Genomic DNA, 26,150 nt, shown 5'->3' with positions numbered 1-26,150 from the left:
ACCTTCCAGAGGGGATCTGCGGAAAACTTGTCTTTTATGAACTAATTCTCACCAAATACCATACTTGTACTGTCCACCAAAATCAGAGAACATTGTGCTCATTACTCAGCTCCTGTGTAAGCAAATCAAATTTCCAAGGAGATGCACCAGGAAAGATTTGAAGACCCACAGTTTTAGCATTAGGAATACTCCTTCATGCCAGGCCTTCAAGAGGTAGCTGGCTCCACCAGAGAGACCATCCCGCTGAATTCCAGCACTTGGAATAGTTCATACAACTACACCACAGATACTAGCCAGGGGTCTGACAATGCTTTCAAACTTTGCCTTTCAAAACAAAATTGAAAGTAGACCCACCACTGCCTTGCCCAACGTTGGCCACGTAACTCCTTATGGCCCCTCTCCTCTCACTCATTTGCCCTCAGTCAGAAGATTTCATTCTAAATACTTTTCCACCTCGGACATGGCAGAACTATATTTGAGGATAGGTTAAAGTAACTGATCTGCCTGAGGCTGCAAAGGAGAAAATGCCACACTGTCCTGTTTTGTATCACACTCAGTCCCACAGGACTCCATGCCAAGGCTAGGAAACCTAACTTAGGTCCCAGGCATGTGGTGTGGGCACAGTGCCCCAGTGTGGGCAGAGGCAGGGCAGAACACTCAGCTACAGCACCTGCAGACACATTCTTGGGTAAAGCAGAAACAACTGGCAACAAGTTACTCCTGCTAGAGCTGTACTCTGAAGGAAGGTCCTTCGTCACAGGGAGCTCCCTTCTGCATATTCAAATAACATCTCCAGCAGTGTTTCCATGTAGGTGGAAGAGGATTAGGAATCAGGGCCACAACTTTCAGCTCTTTTCTGTAGACAGGAGACCACTTCACTGAAAGCAGTAAATAGGCAGGCACGTTCAAGAAGCTATCTAGAGCCCTACCTGAAAAACTTTAAACACATTCTTTCCACGTTGTTATTGTTATTCTTAGAACTAATCAGATGCATGTTTGTAAATCTTGATGCAAAGCCTTTCTGCTGGTAATATTACAGTTATGGTGGAAAGTGAAGTCTCACAGATCACGCTATGTTTTCACAAGTATGATGTAAACTGAAGTTAGAATGAGAATCAAGAATTCCACTACCCTCACAGCACTTACCACCATACAAATAAAAATACTCCCAGCTGTTACAGCATTGAGCTTAAATTATACATGAATAGGACTGTCACTCTGCACACTCCAAGCCACAAAACCCATAATTAGTTAAAAACCAATTCTGTTTCATCTCTTACTTTCAAGGCCTAGCTCTGACGTAACTAATATTTCATAATTAACTGCATGCAGAGCACATTCCAGGTTCTCCATAGGGACGGTGCCAAGAAAGAAAAAAATCTGAGGTCAGAGCAGACCATTCCAAGAATCAAGTATATCTAGGTACTGAACACCCAGCCCACAGTCCCTGGAATTGACATTTCATGACAGAATTTAAGAGCAGAACCTCTCTGTCTTGGATGAGACACATTTGTCTCCTTTGAAAGCCCATCAAACACATGAAACATTTGGAGTAGACTGAAGTGGGTGGTGCTCTTTTACACTCTCTTCTTCAGAGACAGTTTTGGTCCTCACCAGAAGAAATAGCCAGGATTTTGCACTGGCCATCTCAGAAAAGGGTGGCATCTCCAGTGTACACTCAGCCCATTACAGCTACTTCATTTTCCTTTGTACAGATCTTCATAACAGAGAAAATAAACAAGACATCAACAAGAATAACTTTATAGACTCATTTCTCCCTTAATGCTCATAATTTTATCATTCTTTTTTTCCTTCTCAAATGGAGGAAAAATTTAATATTTAAAGAACCATTTTAATAATGTCAGACAAAATCAAAGGAAGAAATCAGAGATTATGAAAATACTTGTTTCCGTCATCTTCTGTTGTTTAAATATCACCATGGAATTTGCATGACTGAAATCAAAATCACAAGAATCAAAACCAAGATTCTGTCTGCAGAAAGTCAGATGTATTGATGGAGATTGTGCATCTTTGCAAATATCAGGCACTTACAAAGACCAACAGTTTACTGGAACAAAACAGGTGATGTGAATTAATGACTAAAAGAGATATAAAATTTTTAATTTAAAGCATTCCACTTCCAAGGGGCTGGCCTGTGAAAAGCAGGTGCTCCATGACCACTAGGGAAAGAAATGAAATAAAACAAAGCAAACAAACAAAACAAAAAACCCAACCCAAACAAAAAAAAAAAAATGAAAAATTCATAATTTCAAAACCACATTCAGCAGGCAGGTTAGTCAGAGCAGCCTAAATTTCATATGTCCTTGTACTTATGAATTTACTTTAAGTCTTCAGAGATACCAATAGGGAAGCAGTAAATTTGCCTTCAAAAAGGGGACAGATGCAGACTCCATGTTACTGCTGTTTGGACCAGCTGGCATTTGAGTGCCCTCTTCCACAGTTTTTCTCACCAATCCTGTAAGAAATCAACTGAAATTTCCCCCCAAAAAATTAGGTTCACTCAATGCTGGCAATAAGCCAAATGAAACTAAAACGATGTTGGTACTCTAAGAAGGTGACTAAGGAAGCTGAAAGTGTCTTGTCTATTTGGCAGCTCTGACTTACCAGTCCATTTAAGTGAAACCAGCAAAGTAGTGGGGGCTGCACACCCCTTTTGTAGGCTCCTCTCCAGTTGAAAGACATGGTAAAAAATAAAAGCATAGGAAGTTTACTACAATGTAAGAAGAGTACAAGGACTACATTTTTACTAGGCTGATGGAAACATTACCTTCCAGTTGAGTTCAATTTCAAAGTCCAAGGCAAATTTCAAAACTCCAGCTTTTATTTTTAGAAATAAATTCAATATATAGCTGAGAGATTTTAAAAAAAAAATCTTTGAGGAATTTAAGAAGTTGCCTCACCTAAACACCTTCCCTTTATTGAAGACTCAGTGTTAATCAGTGTGGTTTGAGGGAAAGGGAAGCAAAGGGTGAAGGGGGGAAGACAAAGAAATACTCAAATCATTATAGATGCTTCATCCATAGTTCTCTAACAAAGAGTGGGGGTTTATCAGTTTCATGCTGTAGGGTTGCATTGATATTAGGTTCATCTACAAATTCTATTTCGCACGCCTGGGTGCTGCAAGGAGAATGCTCCAGCTCCAACACCGTTATGTTGTTTGGTGCTGATGCAACAAGTACATTCCTTGGAACATAAAGGGTCAGCTGAGGACCGCGGGCTGGCCAGTAGCGACCAAGATTAAAGCCATTGATCCAAATTTGCCCCTGTTAAGAGAGAAAGAAAAAATAACAACATTTTAATAATCTGTCAGAGATGAAATGACAAAATACTTAAGCAGAACATTCTTGATATAGTAACTGAACTCCCTTCACAGTTCAGTTTGATTGAACACAAGGATAGAAAATCTGTACAAGAAAATGCTAATGACAATTGCCTTGAATTCCCTGAGCAGTTAAAGCCATCACTAATATTTAAAAAGAAAGTGGTAAAATATTGCAGTAATTCCAAATATGACAATAATTAGAAAAACAACTGTAGGCTCCTTGCACTGTTTTTAACCCAAGTTTAAGAGCAAAACAAATCTGAAAACTGTATTTGCTTGAAGCCAATTGGTAAAAGGGGAATGAAGCCACGGAAGAAAAAAGCAGATCCTAATGCTGTTACAGTTCTCTGTAGAAGATTACACTACCTTGGTAGCCCCTGCACTGTGATTTTGAGCGCAAGATACAGCTTGGCTAGACACATGAAATTCAGATGTCTCTTTTACTTGTAATAGCTTAGTTGACAAAAGTACTTGTGAAATCACACTGCAAGAAAGTACTGTTGTAGTTACACACAGCCATTAAAAGCCTTGGGATCTGCTATTATTATTTTAAGTACAATGAAATTGTGGCATACAAATTCTTAAAATTTATTTTTATAGTTGAGGTGGTCAGAACCCCTACCATCATAAATACCTTAAATTCAATTTTTTTTTTTTAAAAATGGGCAAGGAAAACAGGAAAAAAAGTCAAAACACTTATTTATCTTTAGACACACTGAAGTGACATAAAAGCAGGTGTTTACAAAGTCTATAAATGAGCAGGCTACAGAATGTTTAGTAAAACTGTAAACTGACTCCTACTGAGTTGAGCTTAAGTCTTGGTTCTTAAGCAAGACAGAGGGAAGATATACTGCTGATTTGCATAAATAATTTGCTTTTACTCCTCCAAAGTATCCTTTCACTGTATATCAAACAACAGTTCAGTGTCAAAAAAAAAAAAAAGGGATGAGAACAGATAACTACATCTGTGTTTTTCCCTCTTCCTTTCATCTTTAGCAATCAAAACATGAAGAAAACCAGACTCATGGAATGGATGGACACTGACAAACATAATAAAATTGTCTGAATCAGTGGAAAGTATGATTTTTACTGTATTCAGTGATTTCTAAAGTCGGGATAGCTGAAATCAGAATATTTTTACATGATTTACAAAAGCACAAATGCAATATAACAAGTATTGCTTTAGTGGTATTTTTCCAGTGTTTCCTTTTTCAGGTACTTATGAAAACAAATTCTATGAAACTCACAAGAGAAAAACTTTTTAAGGAGTTAGTAAACTGCAAATGCAGTTGAGTTATTTCACCTCTGTATCCATGTCAATGGTAGAAGATCTTATCTTGCACTGTTCTGCCAAAATGTTAATAAACCTTGACCTCAAATGCTTTTTTTAAAAAAACCAAGTTTCTTTAAGCTCATTACTTTCTGTAGTAGGTTTAGAAGAAATCATGGCATGAATGCAAACTCCCCACACACCAGATGGATGAGTGAGTGCACCCACTAGACAGTAGTCTTCGTCTCACAGAGAATGACAGTAACCTGTGGGAAGTAGGTGCTTACTGTGGGCATCAACTGCACTAGAGTTCTGATGCAGGAGATATGATTAGACAGGTCTCTGTTTCTGATCTGAATCAGTCACTGGTTGCAACTCCTTCTTCCAGTAAAGCTAAGAACTTAAATTTCTTAACTCCAAACTGTATTAACACTGAAGTTTCTAAAGACTCCACACTCAGGAATTTGTATGCACTAAACAAGCAAATTATGACATATCTACTAATAAACATGCCCTAGACAAAATAAAAGAGGGAGGAACTTCATCTTCACTAGTAAGATTTCCTTTAGCAATGATAGCCTCTGATTCCACAGAAAACAAGAACAGTCCTGACTCCAAATCCGCTTTTCCTTTGAAGAAAAAAAACTGTCCAATAAATCTAAATATTCACTCAGTGGCACATATGCTTAAGGGCATCATGATTCTTCATGTGAGGGTGGAGTAAGTTTTGTTACTACTGAAGGGTTTAAAAAGCACTGAAGGCAAGCAAGCTACAACATAGGTCATGACTGTTAATACTTCACCTTTCCTTCCAGACTGTCCCTCATGCTATATTCCTTGCATTTGCAAAGGCAGGATCATTAGGACTTTAAGTTTTCTTGATAAGTGCTGCTTCTGTGGTTTTTCAGCTACTCAGATAGGTGAGTTTTAACCCCTGCTAAGAATCCCACTCCACACTTAGGCAATTTTCACAGTGCCATGCAAGAAACTAAGGCCGACATACAGTGGGACCTGAGTGGAATTTATACCCTTTAAGGCCCTCTACCTTAAAGGCATTTACTCATCTCTGAAGTTATCTGGAAGTCTCAGTTTCCAGGTATCTTAGTTAAAACACTCATCCAATCCATATAAAGTTCGAAGGATAAATTCAACAGCCAAACTTAAGTTCATCTAGAATACCTCCCCAGGACTGCCTTACAGAGTATACAAGGTATGTAAAACAGAGGCTTCCATAGATCAGAGGAAAAGATTTCTACCAGTACCTAAGAATTACTGGACTACCTTGCCATTTTGAGTTTGTCAACTGGAAGGTACAGCCACCTCACTTCATGAAGATTTATGACTGATAGGGTCACAGAATTTACTATAAAGGTCTAAGATTTCAGTTGCCATGAAAAAAGCTGTATTTTGAATTTTATTCAGCAACTGTGTGACATGCACGTATATAGGGACTAAGTCAGACTTCCTCATCCAAGCTCAATGTAAGCAATACCAAAAGCATGCAATGAATCACAGCCTTCTGCATATTGTGAAGTGCTTTAACCACTACAACACTGGCAGTGGAGACAGATCAACAGCAGCTCCTTCTCCCACTTTATTTTAATAGCAGCAAATTAATTGTTTCAGAAAAGAACAATCTTGCTACCTAACACTGACACAGACACTTTCCTAAAGCCTGGAATAAAATGCTTAGGCTTCCAACAGGAGTAGCACTTCAGTGTGCACACTCTGCTCCCGGTGCCTCCCACCAGGTAGCTGAGCTGCTCGTCACTCATCCTGCATGCTGGTGGTTTCAAACATGGCACTGTGAAAACAACAGTCCTTCCTGCTCTAGCTACACTCCAGCCCTGTGAGAAATTCCCATTGGCAGAGATCTGCCCACAGGCTTCTCACAGCAGTGCTCCCTGATCCACTCAGCCCAGGTACAGGTAACCTTTTCCATGCATTAGAGACATACCTGTGGCACACCAACAGCCACAGAGTCCAACACTCTTTATGCTTTGCAACAGGATCCATAGTTCCTCACACAGCAACTCAAATATGATCCCAAAAACCTCCACACAACCAAATGCAACACTTCTAAACACATTGACAGTTAATCTTTCTCACAGTTGGAAAACTTGGGTGGATTGGTCCAGTTGCTTTGATTTGGATTTTGGTGGTTTGTTTTTTTGGGTTTTTTTTGTGATGGTCCACTTTCTAGATCAACACCATGTATCTTTTGAGTATGTTTCCCTTTTCTTAATGTTTCATCTCCAGATTTACTTATAGCAAAGAATCTATTTCTTAGTAATTTAAATAAATTTGAGACATCCACTACTATGATCAATTTCTGCCCATCTAAGAGAGGTGGATTTTGATTGTCCATAGAATTTTCAGTAACTTTCTAAGTGGACTTTGTTTTTACAGCAAAAACTCTTACCTTGGTCCAACCAGGAAAACTGACATAAGTGTCTTGTGGCCAGTCTGGAATCCCACCAGGAATTGAAAGAGTACCAGTGTAAAATGTAGGTACTTCGCAACTCAGTGCTTTGACAGCAGATCTCCTCGGGTGATCAAGATAAATAATGTCAGAGTTCATTGCTCCATCTATGTCCAGAGGATAGATTTCCCATCCGACAAGTATATCTTGAGCAAGAGTTAAATTTGAAACTAGACCCTAGGAGGAAGAAGGACAAAACAACACAGATGCATAATAAGCTCACGTTATTGAATCTATTTGGCTGCAACTATAAATCAGTCACTAATAAAAACTGAATCAAAGTAACAGCTGGATGCCAATCTGTGAATGAAAAAAACAAGCATCTGGTCTTCACCAAGTTATAAGCTTTGCTTAAAAATAAAGGGCTTAATTTATTCTCTCTGAAAGATCGGTTCCTCTTCAAAGTTTTAGGCTTTCATTGATACATAAAGGTTTTTTCAAATTCTTTTCCTGTAACTGTGAAAATTTCTGATTTGTTTTAACATGAACATGATTCCAGAACCCAAGGCTAAATAAAAAGGACAAGCAACATTAAATATCATTAAGCCTGAGATACTGTAATTTGGTAACACTGAGTCACTAACCCAAGACATTAACTTGCCTAATAGCACAGAAAGCAGTACTTACTTCCCACAAATCTTCTCCAGATAAGATACAGTATATCATAAAATCAATCCACATGCCCAATTCAGTGAAATACTTTCAGTTTACAGTCAGCTTCAAGCCCACGGAATCCCATCTCATTTCTATGGGACCACATTCACAGTACAGTGGGGTACTTGCACATCGAATACCAAAGTCAGGCAAAGTCATAATTTAACAAGAAAGAAAAGAACATCACGTTACCCCTGCACGAATAGTTCCTAAAGTGGGGTTTCAGTGCAATGCAAGGAGCTGGTTTTAACTGCTTGAATAGATGCTGCATAGAAACTGGTTTTCAGTGCAACACAAGGTATGCTACAATCACACCTCAAACAGGAACAAGCAACACCACAGTTCCTATGGGTTTGGAGAGCTGATACTATATTCTGTGTCTGCTGCAATATCTCATAAGCATTGCACTGTCTCCAAAAGGCTCACCATCTGTACGAGCACTAAGCATTTTTTTCTTCCTTTACCTAATGTCCATTTTACAGAACAGGAGCTTATTTTGATTAGGTCAAAATAAAATATCTACAAGTGTCAAAAATTAAGTGATCAAACTTTTCTATATAACCTAGATACTACTCTGTCTAGCAATCAACTGAAATAATGCAACATAACTTTAGGCTGAATCTTCTAGCCTGCCTCCCTAAGCTCATCTGTAGGCACTTGGAACAGTGTGATTTTTTCAAATTATATTAAGTGTCTACTAAACATTCTCACTTAGGTCTGCATAAGAATACACATTCAATGATCCTTATCTGGAGAAGATCTGCAGGGAGTAAATACCACTTTGTCTGCGATTGTGCAAGTAAGTGTCTGGGCTAGTGACTCAGTGTACCAAGATGTGGATATAAATTTTCCAAGTAAAACTGAGACACAGGTGGCAGTGTGCATGTGAGAAGACGTAGAAAACCAGAAACCACACTCTTCCTTCCTTGTCCTTTAACAACATGACTTAGATCAACAGGATGTTTTAAAACCAAAATCCTTTCAAGATTCCTACCCAAATGTTATATGCCTAGCTCCATTTCAAGCTCAAAAAAGTGATAATAACTCCAGCCAAACAAAACCCTGAAAACCTATCCTCTTTGCTAAGAAATGCAAGGCTTCACAAGGCAGGAACCTCCTGCCCTAACTGGATTTTCAAAAGCACATTAATTTTTAAAACCCAGTTTTCAAAATCAACATGAAGGAGAGCATGATTGATGGATTCTGTAGAAAGAAGCAATGCACAGTCCAAAGATACCCAAGGAAAGTTCCCTTTTCTACACAGAAAGACCCTGCTTTTAGAGGATAATTTTCACCATGGACATCTCTTAAAACTGCCTTCACTCTTAAATTGTTAAAAGGTATAAGGGTGAATTTCAGCTCAACCACAGCAACTGAGCACCTCTTAAATCAAACCCCTAAACCTCTATTCTTGTACCTTAATTTAGCACTAAGCATATAGGTTTCCTTATCATATGGCCTGTTAATAAGTAAATAAATAAATAAATAAAAGCAATGTTTCTGCTGCTTCAACATGAAGGCAAAACAATGGGGTATCAGCTTCCTTCTCCAGCCACTCAGACAAAAACAAAGTACCTAGAAGAGACAGTACAAACACAGTTGGCACTACTGCTATCTACTGCATCCTTAAAATACCAAAAATCAAAAAGGCATGCTGTGAACTGTACACAGCACAAACATAATACAATACTGACCTCTACAGCACTCCTGTCTTTTATCGACTACCACACAGCACTGGGGATCCCATTAAGTCTAAAACCAGAAAAGTTTTAGATTTTTCTCCTGCCCCTCCTAGTGCTACATTAGTGGTACCTCCATAGTATGGGGTTCATATGTCAAGGGTTTGTTAGCAGGCAGAGCTGCAGTGGGAGTTTTTCTGAGAAGATCCAAAAGCTGCCCCATGTTAGACAAAGACAGTTCCAGCTGACTCTGAAACAGACACACTGCTGAGCCCATCAGTGATTCTTGGAGCATCTCTGTGATGACATACTTAAGAATAAATTGCGTTCCCTAAGTTGAGGTTGTTTTGAGCATGACAGTAGTTTTTGAGTGATCCCTTTGTCCTTATCTTGAACCACAAACACTCCATTGTATTTTCTCCCCCTTACCTGTTGGTGGAGGAATGGATACATGGCTTTGTGGGCACACATTAACCCCACCCAGCCACCCATGCATGGAGATGACAGTCCCAAAGTGTATCACACACCCAGAAGCACAGGGAAACTCTCAGATAATTATCTCTAACACCAGGTCAGTCTGGGTGAACTGGCACTTTTGCAGTGCTCATGGACAGCCTTTCCCAGCCACACTCAGAGCACTGAAAGGCTACACTGCTGACAAATGAAATGAGACAAGAGAAAGATATAAAGGTGTATCTATATACACATACATAGGTACATACATTCCCCCAGTCTCCAAAAGCAATCCCAGGATTCACAAGCCTCAAAGCACAATCAAGTTCTGGACCAATTTCCAACTCATTTTTGGAGTTTATAGAAACAATTTTAATATTGTTATCTACAAACTCAAGTGAACCGGAAAATCTTGTGGGTAACACTTTGGCTGACAATGTAAGTGAACAAACAAAGTTTAAAAGATGTCTACCAGCTTTTCATTTCACATTGATTTTGGTGACTGGAAAAACTCAGATGGAAACTACTGACTAGTTATATTTTAGGTAAAGTTACAGCTGAATAATCCTGACCTTTTTGCTCTTCCTAATTCATTACCTTCATTTTAACCTGTGGAAAAGATGAAAAGCCATCACAACATAATAACTGAATAGATTTTACTCACCTTAAAGTCATTATTGTATCTACCAAAGTTGACTCGGCCCATATTCTCTACCAAGATGTCCAGATCTGCTCCAGCCTGCCCAGTTATATTTATCTTAAGTGATTTGTCTCTTTCAAGGACACCCTGAGGTACCTATATGAATTATAACAAGAAAAAAACAACAACCACTGAAAACCAAAAAAAGCACTGTTATTTGTTTTTTCAACTTGCATGAAGAAATTAAAAGTGACAAAGGAAAAAAAAGAGTAAAGAAAACCCCTTTCCTCTCTGCCCCATGCCTTTAAGCACATGCACACCTAAAAGGCTTCGACATCATCATTCACATTTCAGTATAACAACTGGATGTGACAGTGGGCTTTGATGCACCTGATTCACAAAAACCAAGCTCCCAAATTTAGTCCAGTGACTGAAAAGATTTTGGCAATATCAGTGATTTAATCACTGGCTTCATCTTCCAATTATGTGTGCACCAATATTTAGTTTTATTAATTCCTATTCCACAACACAAGGGAAGATGAGCTTGATCTGGACACAAAGGTGTTGAGAGTCAATATGGGTTAAATATTAACTAAAAATTGACTGTAAAATACATGAATTTATATTAATTATGATTAAGCAAGGCTAAATCTCTGCTTATGGAAAGAAAGACAAAGTTCACATTCTATACAATAAACTTTTTTTTTCTTTTTTTTTTTGTGGTTAGGATTCAGTTTCATAAGGTAAGAAGATGTAGGCTCTGGCTTCCTCCTTCTTCCACCCTCAAAGGAAGAAAAAAGAGAATACTAATAAAGAGAACTTTGCAAATACTGCAGAAAGCCACCAAGTATATTTATAAGTAACATATTCCATAAACCTGCAAGTAAATCCATTCTCCTCAGTCATGAATATGTATCAACATTCAAATATGTCAAAAAATGGCAAGACAATAAACAGTCATGTTTTCTGAAATACTAATCTGAACATCTGGTATGAATCAAGTATATACTTCCTTATTTTCCTCATGTGATTAAGTAAGATCAGGGTTGCTTTGGTGATCTGGAGAAAGGGGGGGAAAAAAACAAACCAGTCTGCATCCTTGACTTCCATGAAGGCCACTGATGGCAAAAATTAAGACCAGCAAACAATGGTTTTACCCCATTGACAGAGACATAGGCACGATCATGGACTCCATTTAAAGGTGAAGACAGTGGTGTTGGCTCCACACAGTTCTTTGGAAGTGTAGTTCTATACAGTACATACCCAAAATACTAGGAAAAGAAAAGAGAAGAGAAAAAAAAAAACAACAGATTCATGAACTAAGTCATTCTGTAGTTTCAATTCAGGTAATGAATTAAAAATATCCCACATTTCTGCCTACATGCCTGAACTGAAATGCTAACTTTTATTCACTTCAGACAGCAACTATCACAGATACCATTTCAGATTACAGTTTACTTTGACCTTTAGGTAAACTGGTGAAAATCCCTTTATAACTTTATATAAAAAACTTTAAAGTTCACTTCTCACCCAGTGCCCATAAACTGATCTATTCATCAAGTCAGTATTATCTAATTATCCATTAAATACTTCATAGTTTACATCAGGAACATTTTGGAATAATTTTCACTAAGTTCCCCATCCGGAATGGAAAAAAGAGAGGTCTCATTCCAGAGACCTTAACAGGCTGAAGAGGTGGGTGGAGAGGTAACTAATGAACTTCAAAAAAAGGAAAGTGCACAGGGCCCTGCACTTGGGGAATAATAACTCCATGCAACAGCACAGGCTGGTGGCTGATCTTCTGGGAAGCAGCTCTGTGGAGAAGGATCTGGGGGATCCTGGTGAACAACAAGCTGTCCCTGAGCCAGCAGTGCCCTGGCAGCCAAGAAGGCCAAGGGTATCCTGGGGGCATTAGGAAGAGCATGGACAGCAGGTCAACGGAGATGATCCTGTCCCTCTCCTCAGCCCTGGTGAGGCCACATCTGGAGTGTTGTGTCCAGTTCTGTGTTGTCCAACACAGAACTACTGGAGCAGATATAGCAGAGGGCTATGAAGATGATAAACAAGAAAAAGTCTCTTAAGACCTGCAAATTAATACTTCAGAGAGGAGAAAAATAAAGGTGAAAGCCTAGACAGCACAGACACCTACATCCACAGGAAGAAAACCTCAGATGCAAAACAAGAGCAAAACAGTAGTAGAATATGAAAAGGCCTCCAATGCAAAATTCCTCTATACCTTTATACTATTACTTGTGTGCTAGATAAAGTGTAAGACATGACATAAGAAGAGTAAGACCACAAAGGGGTATTCAAATAAACTCCACAAAATTACTGCAAATTGCCTACTGAAGGAATCCTCACCTGCTTTAGCTCAACAAAGGTCAATGGGTAAGTGCTTCTCACTGGTCCAGAAGGTGACAGTCCATCAAGAACCTCCAACACAGTGCTTGCCTGCAGATATATGAAGGTCAGTAAGTTTCAGTCCAAATATAACAGCTTGCACATCGAGCTATCAAGTCAGGTAGTTCCATGAAAATTAAAATAAATCTTTACACCATCCTTGCAGACACATTTAAAATACAATATAGCAAAGACAACTGATGAACTCTGAAAGAAACATGCCACATGTAGAGCAGTGTTTTAATAAAAACAGATGGTCTAATTTTGCTACACATTCATAAAAATAAAAGTGACCCTTTATTATTTAACTAAGAACTACACCAGGAGTTTCTCACAAAAGTTGTATAAACAAACACAGCTGCTCTGCATGATTAATACAACGCAATATATGACCTAAATTTTGCTCAATTATACTTAGAATCAAGGTAGGGAAAATGCCATTGATTCAATTGATTCCCACTAAGTTACTCTGGAATCATTCTGAGCTAAGTTTAATTCCATCAAGAGCCATCCAAGATGAATGTATCCTATTTAGTCTTAAATTATTTTAGAAACTCTAAGGCTGTAATTAAGTAGTCATATGTAAATAGCTGGACTGGTTTTAATGAAACTGGGAGCAAGGTTTAGGCTAGTCACACACATAAATACCTTGCTGAATAAGGACTTAGATGTGTACAATTAAATTGCCTTTTATTCCCATTATGGAATATTCTACCCATCTATGATTCTCTCTCAAACACCACTATCGATTTAAGATTAGTCAAAATGCACACAAGGTGCCCAGTGTCTTACAAGCTCAAAAAAATCAATTACATGACATTTTTCATGTCAGTCTGTTTCAGCAGAATTATCATCACTGTTCAGTGGTTAATACACATTAGACATTCAAATACCTCTCATATACCAGATTTACATTCAAATGCTTAATAAAAAAGAAAAAAGCAGGTTTTTAAAATAAAGTAAAACTATACTGTAAGAGTACTCAGTAGTACAATTTCTGAAGGTACTTCAACAACAGGAATATTGAATTTTTACAAAACTTACATGAAAGTTGTACTGAAATATTAAAATGAACATACAGCATTTTGCAGTGATGCAACAGAAGCCAGCATGAATTCTCTATGTAGACATAATTACATCTGCAGTTTTGGTTGGAATACAGTTAATTTTCCTTACAGTAGTTAGCATGGGGCTGTGTTTGGGATTCTTGCTAAGACTGCTGATAACACAGGGATATTTTGGTCATTGCTGAGCAGGGCTTACAGAGTCAAGAACTTTTTTGCTTCTCTCAACAGAGAGTAAGCTGGGGATGCACAAGAAGCTGGGAGGGAACACAGCCAGGACAGCTGACCCCACTGACTAAAGGGATATCCTATACTACTGGTGTCATGCTCAGCAAAAGCTGGAGGAAAAAGCAGGAAGGGGAGATGTTTGGTGTGACAGCATTTACCTTGCCAAGTAACCAACACACATGCATTGTTCAAAAGGTGTGTGATGTGGCACTCTGGAACATGGTTTAGTGAAGAACACAGTAGTGGCTGGGTAAATGCTTGGACTCAGTAACCTTAGAGGTTTTTTCCAACATTAATGATTTTATGATGGAGCCCTGCTTCTCTGGTGAAGGCTGAGCGCCTCCCTCTGCAAAGACAGTAGTGAATGAACTCCTTATTTTGCTTTATTTATGAGTGGAGTTTTTGTTTTACCTGCTGAACTGTCCTTATCTCAACCCACAAGTTTTCACACCTCTACCTTCCTGATTCTCTCCCCCACCTCACTGGGGGAGAGAGTGACTGGCTGCATGGTGCTCAGCCGCCTATCAGGATTAAACCACAACAGTAATGTAGACACAGATCTAAACAGACTTCTGAAATGAGCTTGTCTTAACTCTAACTAGGAAAAAGTAAATAAAAGGACACCACAAGTGTATAAAAGGTTACACCAACACTATCTGGAGGTTGGGTCACCCTCACTAGCCCACAGCTAAGCACATTCACTTGTGCAAGAAGACTGCTGGTCAAACATGGCTTGCAAAATTTTGATGAAAGTAACTTGCTCTTGTGTTTTCAATTTAAAAGTTGTACCTAAAATAGCAATCATCTTTCATATAGTAAAATTTCACAAATATTCCAGACCGCATACATGGTCCACTCCTTATCTTGCGCTCCCCCAAGGGAGCCAGTAATGTTACAGCAATATGCAGGACTTGCCAGGCCACAGGAGAGATTTAGCTACCAGGTCTTCAACAAGAGCTGTGAAGCAAGAGATACACAAACACCGACAAAGGTAGTTTACAGAATTTAACAGTCCTGTGGGCATTAACAGTATTAGCCCAAGGTGGACAGCAAAACCAGAAATAAATACAAGCAACATTAAGATATGGTCTCACTTGAATCAGCTACTAAATGGCAGTGAAGCTGCTTTGTGCCTTGCTGACCTAAGTATTAGTAGCTTGTACATGTACCCATTAAGACTTTTTTTTCAGTCTCTGCTACCAAAGGGGCTTCTATTCTGCATATGGGTCAATCATGTACGATTCACTTAAGGATTCGTAGAAGCTTGTTTCTTTGAAACTTCAGTAGTTTATTTTTGTTCAGCTTTTCAGTCTTCGGTGGTACATACAAAAAAACCACCAAGACAAGATCTGGTCTTGCTGGAAACTCCTGTTGACTGCTATTTAATGGACAATCAGTACCACAAGAGAAATTTAACAGTAAACTTTAAAATTACAAATATTGTCAGGAATTTTTAAAAACAACCTGTAAAACAACAAATTACTGCAAAAAGAAAAAAAAAAACAAACTCCTTTAATCCTCCAAAGCAAAGTCTTCAAAACCCAAGTGTAAGGTCAAGCATGAAAGAAAAAAGAAAGGGAATACTCCAACAGAAATATCAACTACAGGCAGCATCCTGTTTGCTTAACCACTTTCTAGCCCCAACACACACCAGCACTGCCTGCTACTTGCTATTTCTTGAGCTCTCCACATCCTAGGAACTGAGTACTTCTCCAGAACTTATAAGTCTGCAGGCTGCTGTGCTAGGGCAAACACTTCCTTGTGACCAAGCACTTCTCAGGGCCCTCCAAGTGGTGATCAGAAACCACCTAACAAGCCTGCATAGCCACGTGGACACATTGCAGGAACTAAGATTCATTTATTTCCCTCTGAAAAGACTGCTTCACAAGTTCTGAGGCTTAAATCCTTAAAACTTATCATCTTGTTCACACTTCTGGAGCACATCTATTGCAGTTCTGTCTTTGCTTGTCCTCATTCCCCATCTTCAACACTTCTCTTTTGCATCTATGCAACAAGATTTTTTCCTTATCACCTGCTTTCCTGCCTTTGCTCTTATATAGCAATGTCAGTGTTTCCAGCATCTTTTAATAAACTGTATTTTTCCCAGCCAGGAGTATTTTTTAAAATAAATCAATAGCTCAAAACGAACAATTGCCTCATCAAGGGAGTTGGTACTTAAGGACTGAACTGCCATGGAATATCTTGAGGAAAAAAAAGATAGAGAACAGTCTGCTCTGGTTACATTTACCTCTGTAAAGTACATCACATGAGCCCTGAAAATCCAGAGTCTCCTTTCTCTCATCCTTTCTGCATCCTTTCTCCCTGCAAGGGAGTTGGTTCACTGGAGTAGATTCAATGCTCTCCAGGGCAGACTGACTGCTGTACAGCAGCAGAGTGAAGATCCAGACAGCACCTGTGTTAGCACTGACTGTCACTGCAAATGACATAGCTAGGAAGTTTACTGTTACCAAAGCTAAGTGCTATTATTTAGAATACTCCCTCTCTGATATTTACCAAAAATACATTAAGGCTTCTCCACACAACAAGGTGCATTGGAACTGGTTCCAGATGGGGTTAAAATGGAGTTGGGAAGGTGGCTTTGGGCTGGCACAGTACAAACCCTCTGTGACTGGAAACTTGTCTTGTGTTGCAGGGTAGCCCAGCAACAAACTGCTGTGGAAGTCAAGCTCTGGATCACAGAGCAAAAGGCAGTCTTCTTCACAGAAGAGAGTTCCAGAGGCTCTCAGTGCAGATGGCAGTACATGTACAAGCATGAGAGGAACCTTACATCTGGCAGCCTACACATGCCATTTGCATTCCTAAAACTGGTGCTTGGAGAGTGAACCACTTCCTCTAAAAAAATTACAATGTAGAAGGTGCAGGTCAGGTCAAAGATGCAGTAGTTGAGCAAGTTTGGTCATCTGACTCTTTTGTGAGAGTTCATTTCTTGAAGGCATGAAAGAGAAAGTTCTTTATTCTAGTGAAACTGGACAGCCTTATCTGAGAGCCAAGACTCATGAGAAGATGGGAGAGTCAACATCTGATAACTGGGCTGCAAATGCTTGCAACCAAAGACAACAGCCATGGTGGTGGGTGTAGCGATAAGAGCCTATAATTAGTCACACTGAACTGCCAGTTCAGTGAAATCTCATATGCCAAGAAGACACTCAGAGGTTGTTGAAAGTGATACAGATCTCTTTCAATTTCACAGGTGAACCACTTTTATGCAAAAAATAGTTCTGCCCACCTCTTGAGCGGAATGACTTGAAGATGCCTGCAAAATCTTATCACTACTAAATTTTGCAATGCTTCAGCTGCAGAGATGAAATACATCACTAACTGGAAAAATAACTGCCAAATTGAAGCTACAAAGTATAAAATCAAAGCATTAGGAGTTACTGTATCTAGTACATCAATGCAGTAATCCTCCATCTCAAAACTTGTCTGTGCCCAGCAGAAAGAATATAGCCCAGTTCATACCTGCTGTCTCTTTGTTGCCCATTAAACAATCTACTTCACTCACTGCAGGAACTTAATTCTCAAACATATCTCACAAAAAATTGTCCTTGGTCCTAAAATGATGGTGCTGTGGTCAAATCCCAGATACTTGTAAGCTGACCAACTATGCTACCATTGTCAGACAGGACAAAACAAGGCCGGGTTCTGCATGCTTAGTTCTGTGTACTTTTCCCTCAGCAGGAAATGGATTTAATTTCTCTCATCAGCTATAGATCTTGTCAGAAACTTTATCAATAAAATCTTCAAATTTATCAAAAATGTTCCACATTTAAAATTTAAATGCCTAGAAGCATTTAAAATACACATATCCTACTTTTCCTTCCACTTTACAGGAATGACCAGCAACCAAAACTCTCTTTGTTTTAAATCTCATGGTAACATTCCCCCATCTACATTACTGATACATGAATTATCTTTAATAACTATGAATCTTTTGTGTTAATAATATATTAATTTCCATTTAGCAAAGCTTCAGGCACATGCTGCACATTGTAAACACTACCTTTTTACAACCAGGTAAGATGCATTTCATCATTTTCTAATATGGGCATGATTCCTTACTCCCAAGCTCTGCTCCCTCCTTCCTCAAAGTTTGCTTTCAAGGTTTTCCTCTTTATTTTGTAGGATATCTAGAGCTTGTTGTGACACCCTCATAAACATTTTCTATAAAAAGCAAAGAGAGAGCATTATGAAAAGATAAACAGTGTATTACAGATTAATTTACCTTCTGCAAGCGAACCTTCCCGTATGCAAATTTGGGTGTTGTTGGAGGGATGAGACCTTCTGGTAACTGCTTATACTAGAAAGAGAAGAAGAAAAAACACACACAAGTTAAATACTTTAAATACTTGCTTTAACTTAGTTCTTGCTTTACACTTCACAACCTAGAAAATTATAACCTTGGCTTAAAGTAAATTAACCTCCCTAAAGGTTACAGCTGCATCTACTCTTAAGATGGACATTTGTTTTTTTAAAAAGAAAAAATCTGACTTGAACAACTTTTAACAACTATTCAACACTAGGTAAAGGTAAAAAGCATAATGAACAAAGGGAACTACCAAAATTCCCAATGCCCTTGGAGCCCTCCTGTGGCTACAGCCTGAGTTACTGTCTTCCACAGCTTTTCCACAGTTCTCTCCCCAGTTCATGGGAGCTTGAGTGAACCTTTCCAAGTTTGTAGGACAATATTTCCACCTGACCCTTCATCAGCAACACTTCCTCATAGGAATTATTAGCCTCTTGTGCCTTTCCTTTCAGTGTTATGATATTCCACCACCACCTCCTGCTATTCCATTATGCCTAGGCTGGGATCTTTTGAGACCTGGAAACCACAGCTGCAGTAACCCCTGAGGTCCCATCTTTAGCTTCCCTGTTCCTGTTCTAGACAACTGTCCAATCAGTCACAGGGAAACATGACAAAGAAATGCTCTGATCACCCATCTATTTCTGGTTTCTTCTTGTCTTACACTTTTAAGAAGAATCACCTGAAATGAGCAGAGAAGGGATGAAGGGACTCCACTCACCACTTTCCCAGACACCTTTGAGGCATGGCAGACCAGACAGTGGCTTTCTGCCCAGTACCCTGGCCTTCTCCTCTCTGTGCCTTCTTTTCTCCTTGCCATTATCTCCTTCTCCTTCTCCTGCCATTACTTAATAGCCACTCTCCCCATCTGTTCTTTCATTAACTAGACATAGCCTATCTGCATATTAGAGAAAAAACTTCTGCAGATGAGATAACCATGTGAACAAGCAATCCAAGCCTACATTTTAATAACCATGCACAAAAGACCAGCTTTGTGAAGAGTGTCTCCATCTACAAATTTGGTGACTTTGGAGTGCTTACCTTGTCAGGTTATTTTCAAAATAAATTTGATTAGTGGCTGAAAGGGGTTTGGTTTAGCTGGGGGGGGGGGGGGGGGGGCGGGTATTTTTTTAAACAGACCACAGCAGTATAATTTCCAATGCTATCCTGTCAAGTCTCAGTTATGGATGGATGAAAGCCTGATTTACATTTCCAGTAAGAAGTTAATTTCTTCTCCTTTATATTGGAAAACAATCAAGATATCCAGGTTTAAAGTAAAAAGTTGCATTCACCCAAGAGGGAAGTCAAAAGCAGGAAATTTCAGCCCAAATAGTAAAAATTAAGAGAATGCTGTCAGCAATTGAAAGAAATTGTAGACTGAAATGCTTCATTACATTTTTTAACTAATGGAAACTGTAAAGAAAGACTTTAACATTATCCTTGTAGCACAGCTAACATGGTGAACATAGTTGTTTGTTACAGGCAACTTTATTGTCTTTCATTAGCTTCCACCTCAAACTGCAACTGAGTAGATCAATTGTTGTGGGTTTAGAATGCACAGCAGTGATAGGAAAACTTCACTGAAAATCTATGGACATGCAAAGTAAGAAACAAACCAACCACACCTAAAAAATGACCCAATACACCTGAGGTTATAATGAACATTACACATCTTATCAAGGCTTTCTCACTGCACTAGAATACTACTTAGATCTCACACAGTGATCTTGCACCTTGAAGAAAACAACTCAAAGTTAAGTGGTTTGTGGATTTCTCTGGTGAGAAAAACTGTATCAAGACAGGAAACTCCCCTTGGAAAGGTCATAAAAATTATTCCATCAATTTATCGCATCAGCCTTAGGGATAAAGGTGAAAAAGAAAAAAAAATCCACAGCAGGCCTTCCACAATTACAGAGATAAAGGCACTCTCAACCCTAGAGAAAGTGTGGTACACTTTTGGGAGACCTACTCTCAGAATAAAAATGTCTTCTTGTGAATAGGAACGTTGCTGGTATGCAACAGGACAGTGACTACAAGCCTGAGCCTTGGGATTCACATGGAACCTGTTTTTAAGCCTCATCTGAATAGTCTCCAATGCAAGGTTATTCAAAACCCAGACACAGGCTTATGTTTTACTTCAATCTCCAGTTTGTGGAGACATTGTGCATTTTTACAGCAAGGCAAAGCTGGTCCCACCCACTAGCTGCAGTTTGTAAAAACACAAAACCAAGATGTGTTCTTTGAGTAAGCCTGGTCTTTCTCAAAGAGACTGAAAACCTCAACATGAAGCTTGGGCTAGACAGTCAAAGCACTAGGCTGCAGCACACATCAGGTCATAAGTCTAAGCAGACTGAATGGCTGACTGATACTGCAAGGAAAAGGCTCTGTACACTCCTCCTCCATCTCTACTCCCAGCCAAACCCTTCCCACCTTCCTCTGCTCCCCTTGTGGCAGCACTGGATCTCATCCGACTGAGTGAGCTGATTCACCTTACTGACCTTGAGAGAAAACAAATATAGCAAACAAAGGAGAGCTGAACCATGTCTGCCTCAGACCTACACCAGTATCATCTCCTCTGAAATGAAGAAGGAAGCCATTGGGACAGAAAGAACAGGTAGAGAGAGGTGCAACATCTTTTGCTTTTTGTAAGGAGAAGCAGTTAGGTTGGCCTAATTGTCTTGTTCCATTTCACTTCCCCCAACTGCAAAAATAGTAAATTAAGGAGTAATTTACACCAACACAAGAACAAGAGAGTTTGGGAGGTTTCAAAGAACCATTCTAAAAATGTCCTGAGAACACTCACCATGCCAATAACTTTTCTCAAAGCAAAATACTTTTCTGTCAGATCTCCTGCCTCACTCAGGGGAGCATCATAGTCATAACTAGTGGGCTGAGGCATATAAGGCATATTAGCACCTGTGGGAAGTGGAAAAAAAAAAAACCAATACAAACAGCAGAAGAGACGGTTTTTGTCCAGAGGTATCAACTTTCAGAATTCTTTCTCGCTACAGCCAGACTCTGCTACATTTTCAGATTCAGTGCCTTGATGTTTGGGATTTGGCATAAAAAACTGTTCCTGATGGAGGACAATATCCTTGTGAGCTTACATCACTCTGTGAAATATTCTAAAGAGAAACACATTTATCTGTGTTTCAACTGTTTCACGGGTCTGAGTGAAGCAGAAGTAGCCTTGGCAAAGACAAATACCATGTGGGTTTAGTACATGTTGGCAAAAAACAAAGGACAGCTAGTGCAGTCATGTCTTTTGCCATGCGCAAGTAGGCACAGTTCCTTTTTTCACAAAATACGTTAATATCTAATTCATAAACAGCTCCCCCCACCACTAGTATAGTTTAAATAATTTCTTACCATTCCAATAGGCAAAGTTAGTCCCACCTATAAACATGTACCTAAAAAGAGAAAAAATCAGGTTTTGCTGAACTGGGAAAAGAAATCCCCCCAAAATTAAGCTCTACTGAACACACACTTACAGGTTAACGTTAGCACCACATTCCAGGATTTCATTAAGTGTTTTAGCTATAGTTTGTGCGGGCACAACAGAATGACGGTGCCCCCAGTGATCCAACCATCCAGTATAAAACTCAGAATTAACCTGAAAGGAGGAAGGGCAAAAGAGGAAGGGAAAACATGAAGAGGAAACAAGAACAGAATGCACTGTGAATTAAGGTTCCTAACTGTAAGAGGGAAAGGAAAAAAAGGTATCTTGACTAATTTAAGCCATTTTTAAACTACTATAAATACAGCAAAGTACATACTAAATCAGTCCTTTTCAGCAGACTACAGGTCAAAGGAATTGTTTCAATAATTTTACAGGGACACTTTGAAAACAATTATTTAAGCATCAGAATATGGATTTCCTGGGAATCTATCAAGAAGGATGTGTTTCAGATGCTTGGCATTCAAGTAAATGATGGAATCAACATATTCTCTGCAGAATAGCATACACAAATTGCATGTAATTAAAAAAATATTTCAAACTGCTTTCTAAACAACTCTTTAGCACAGAGATAATCTCGTATCCTCAGTGGGCCTTCTTTCTTTGCCGAAATGGCTTCCAGTGCTCTCACATCCTACACCATATGTGAAACCTCCAGGGTAGATGAAAACAGGAAGCAACTTCTAATCTGCCCTTTTAATTTTGCTTTTAACTTCCACCTACACACATATCGGACTAACTCATCTAACCATCCTTAGTGTTTGCACTGCTTTGGAAACACTTGTCTTAGCAAGGTAAAACTACTGAAACAATATCAATACTTTTTGAGACTAAAATAGCATTTGCAGAGCAGCAGTTAATTTGGATTTGACAAACACACAGAGAAGCTCCTCTATTCACTTTTTCTGACTTGGAAATTATGTCTTGTCAACAGATGCCTAAAATTGTTCAATGCACTGCTGTCAACCCCTCTCTGACTAACAACTTCGAGATTAGAAATGATACAAAAAATTTAAGTGAAAAGACATACCAAAGGGCCTTTAGGTTCACTGCTCCTTTGAGCTAAGAATGCTGCTGTGACATTGCCACCTGCAAACAGAAAGAAATAAAATTGAGTTGCTATATCCATGACTGTGTCCATAATTTTACTGAAATTGATGTCTTATCTCCCTTCCAGCCTAGCAAAAATCACGACAAGAAAGCTACTCCAGCAAACACAGGAATCAGTACTTTTGATTCTGATGTTTAACTTGCAAAACTTATTTTAAATATATACATGCACATATGCATGCTTGTGTGCATGTCTTTGCTTTTGAGATACATCTTTTGAAAACCCAGCTTTTCTCAGAAATGACTACCTGGCACAAAGAAGTCTCAGATGTGTCAGAATTGCTATGGATCATTGGCAAGTCTAAGTCTGAGGTTACGTTACCAAGGCTACGGGGAAGAACAGAAGCCAGGCAATCTCTAAAGAGATATTTCACTTTTGATCATTCCTAGTGGCTCAAGCCACAGTGGCTGGGAACAACCACTCTGGTGAGTGGCTCACCATTGCATAAAGGATACACATGAAGACATTCACAATTTCATTCAACTTGCAAGGAAACAGATCCTTACTAAGCACACATTTGGCTGTAGAGAATAATGTAAAGAAGAGCCTGCACAATAAAAAATATGAAAAATATCTGTCTTGGAGTTTGTTTCTTGTGCCTTAAGCCTATTTTGTCAAGTTTATGCAGTATACAAACATTTAAATCCTTAATTCTCCTATCAAAAGGGTACTCTCTGATCACACTATTGATGCTTAGCCATTCTTCAGGCCTATATCACAGCAAACTGTAGCAGTGTGCACATTTCTAATGATGATCTTCAACAGTATTTTTTTTTCTAATAACCTCTGGCTTAAAGAAAATGTATTGTGATGGCTGGTCCCAGGACAGACAGAAGACATTACAAAACCCCAACACCAAAAAAGAATATTAAAAAAATACAAGGAATCAATGCCAACTATTATTGGTAATTTTAGGAGATATGCACTATGAGCAGCGTGAATTGGTTACCCATGATTTTAAGAAGCAAGGAAGTGATTATGATTTTCTAGCTGTGTGCTCATGGGTGATTCTTGTATGTTTAAAAGCACATCAAATACACATAAATGCCTGTTACCCCATTTAACCAAAGCAGGCAGGTCTGGTAAGCTGTCAAGCCAGTTCGTCCTGCCACAGACACACAGAATTCAGAATTTTTTGAATCAAACAGCAGTCTCCAACCTGGAGCAAAGTCCACTGTTGCATAAAGACCCTGGAGAGCCCCACATTTCAAGTGAAACTGGCTTGCACCATCAGTTGTGAAGAGCACCACCTCATCCCCAAGATGCAGGCGAAATAGCTTCAGAAGGAAGCGCAGGTAGTTGTAGTCGCAAGCGAAGTAGCTCCCATACTCATTCTCTACCTGCAGAGTAAAAGCAAGTCAGTAAAGCCATAGCCAATTCAGTCTACATCTGATAACAAAACAGAGGTTTAGCTCCAGATGTAAGGAGAAGGAGAAGACAGGGCTCATTCCTCTCACCTGTATTTTAGTGGAACTATTTCTGTGCAGAGCTAAGCCATTTCCCTGCAAAATTCCAACCCCCCAAAGTATCTACTTAGCTACAGTGATCATAATACAGTCTCTATTAAAATTTGAGATCTATAACCCACCTCCTGAGCAGACCAATAGAACCATAGAACAGGTTGTGAAATGATCAAAACTGCATCAAAACCGGAAATTCAGAACAGAGACCTCTACGAAGGGCTCACATGGACTCACATGGAGCTGCAATGGACTCACAATGACTTAAGGGAGGACAACTCTGCTACTACTGAGAGGTACACATTTTGCCCCTTTTTCCAAGTAGATGAACTTTTCAGCTTCAGATCCAATAGGTTCCAATCATGAAGATTATTTCTGAAAATCCTGTTAAAAGCGTCATATTTCTGCCAAAGAATAATTTTGCCCAGTGCTTCTGCTCAACAGACAAAACACACTATTCAACAAAATTATCTTGGGTATATTACAAGAATGGTTTCTTATCTCATTCTGTGCCAGTCAGGGAGTTTAAAGAAATTGAAATAAAGCTTTGTTATGATCAAAGACTAAAAATATAGGATAATCACTCCCACACATCTAGAGGGAGTTTAGGACAGAAGCTACCCACCACAAACACACAAAATTGTGTCCTGAAACATTTACAGCTTAAGTTAGGTGCTAAATTAGGGTTACTCCATACTGCTTTTGCTTCTAAGGGTATTCTTATTCCCCTTTTTCCTGACAGATTGTTTCAGGTAAATGTTATCTATTTTGGCATTATGTGAGAATTGCCATGAACCTCAGCTCTAAAAAGCTATGTAAGTTCCCTCTATTGCTTTATATAACTGTGGGAAACAACTTTGACAGAGCAGATGAATGCTCTCTGAGTTCTAGAAACAGTGGATTCAGTTCTTTAGGATAAGGTATTTCATCAGAATCCTGCAGCTACCTGAAAGTTAAGAAATACTTGTGACACCACCACCCCAGACCTATAGAGTATCTGCAAGAGCAGTATAAGCATTCATGCTGCTTGGGTTAATCTGATTTTCAGAAAGATACCTGCACCATGATGATTGGACCTCCGTTTTGATAGAGATAAGGCCTCATCTTTGGTAAAAGGACACCCATCCATCTCTCTACTGCTTCCAGGTAATCTGTGATACACAAAGTATAAATGTTTCACAGCTTTTCTGCCTTTTTCTGCTTTTGTTTAAATTAGATATGGGTTGTCTTTACGTAGTGTTCTAATCATGTAAATTATGAACAGCATTTAATGAACAGATTGCTCTTATACTTTAACAAATGTGCTCTTCTACTTGTTCATAAATGTTTCCAGAACAGTTTACTAAAAAATAAAACATTTAAATACTGATAAACTTGGAAAATTATCAAAGGGACTTCATTATGCCTCACAGGTTGTCCTAATACATATCAACATGAAGACAAATTCAACTGATGATCTATGTACTATTTTTTTAAAACAGATAATTTCACCATAATCAGCAGAACTTAAGTTGGATATGATATCTATATATTCATCCCCTACATGCACTCCAATAAACACATTAATCTCCTGTCTCATCTTATCCTT

General features: G+C 38.9%; 1 protein-coding gene across 1 annotated transcript in view; it reads right to left on the bottom strand.

The window, feature by feature from the left end:
* Nucleotides 1-2,950: 2,950 nt before the first annotated feature.
* GLB1 (galactosidase beta 1) overlaps nt 2,951-26,150 on the bottom strand; it is a 38,873-nt gene continuing 15,673 nt past the window's right edge. The window contains exons 5-16 of the mRNA XM_062496857.1: nt 25,619-25,713; nt 24,262-24,442; nt 23,022-23,080; nt 22,026-22,147; nt 21,904-21,944; nt 21,338-21,450; nt 18,457-18,531; nt 12,883-12,972; nt 11,679-11,792; nt 10,546-10,677; nt 7,036-7,272; nt 2,951-3,284 (exon numbers count right to left, since the gene is read on the bottom strand). Coding sequence (XP_062352841.1) covers nt 3,024-3,284; nt 7,036-7,272; nt 10,546-10,677; nt 11,679-11,792; nt 12,883-12,972; nt 18,457-18,531; nt 21,338-21,450; nt 21,904-21,944; nt 22,026-22,147; nt 23,022-23,080; nt 24,262-24,442; nt 25,619-25,713 — 1,520 coding nt within the window. The 3' untranslated portion in view covers nt 2,951-3,023. The remainder of the gene's footprint in view (nt 3,285-7,035; nt 7,273-10,545; nt 10,678-11,678; nt 11,793-12,882; nt 12,973-18,456; nt 18,532-21,337; nt 21,451-21,903; nt 21,945-22,025; nt 22,148-23,021; nt 23,081-24,261; nt 24,443-25,618; nt 25,714-26,150) is intronic.

This window comes from Cinclus cinclus, chromosome 1 (genome assembly GCF_963662255.1).
Source record: "Cinclus cinclus chromosome 1, bCinCin1.1, whole genome shotgun sequence".
NCBI classification, from domain to species: domain Eukaryota; kingdom Metazoa; phylum Chordata; class Aves; order Passeriformes; family Cinclidae; genus Cinclus; species Cinclus cinclus.
Note: the sequence above shows the minus strand (reverse complement) of the source record. Positions and strands in the feature narration are given on the sequence as shown.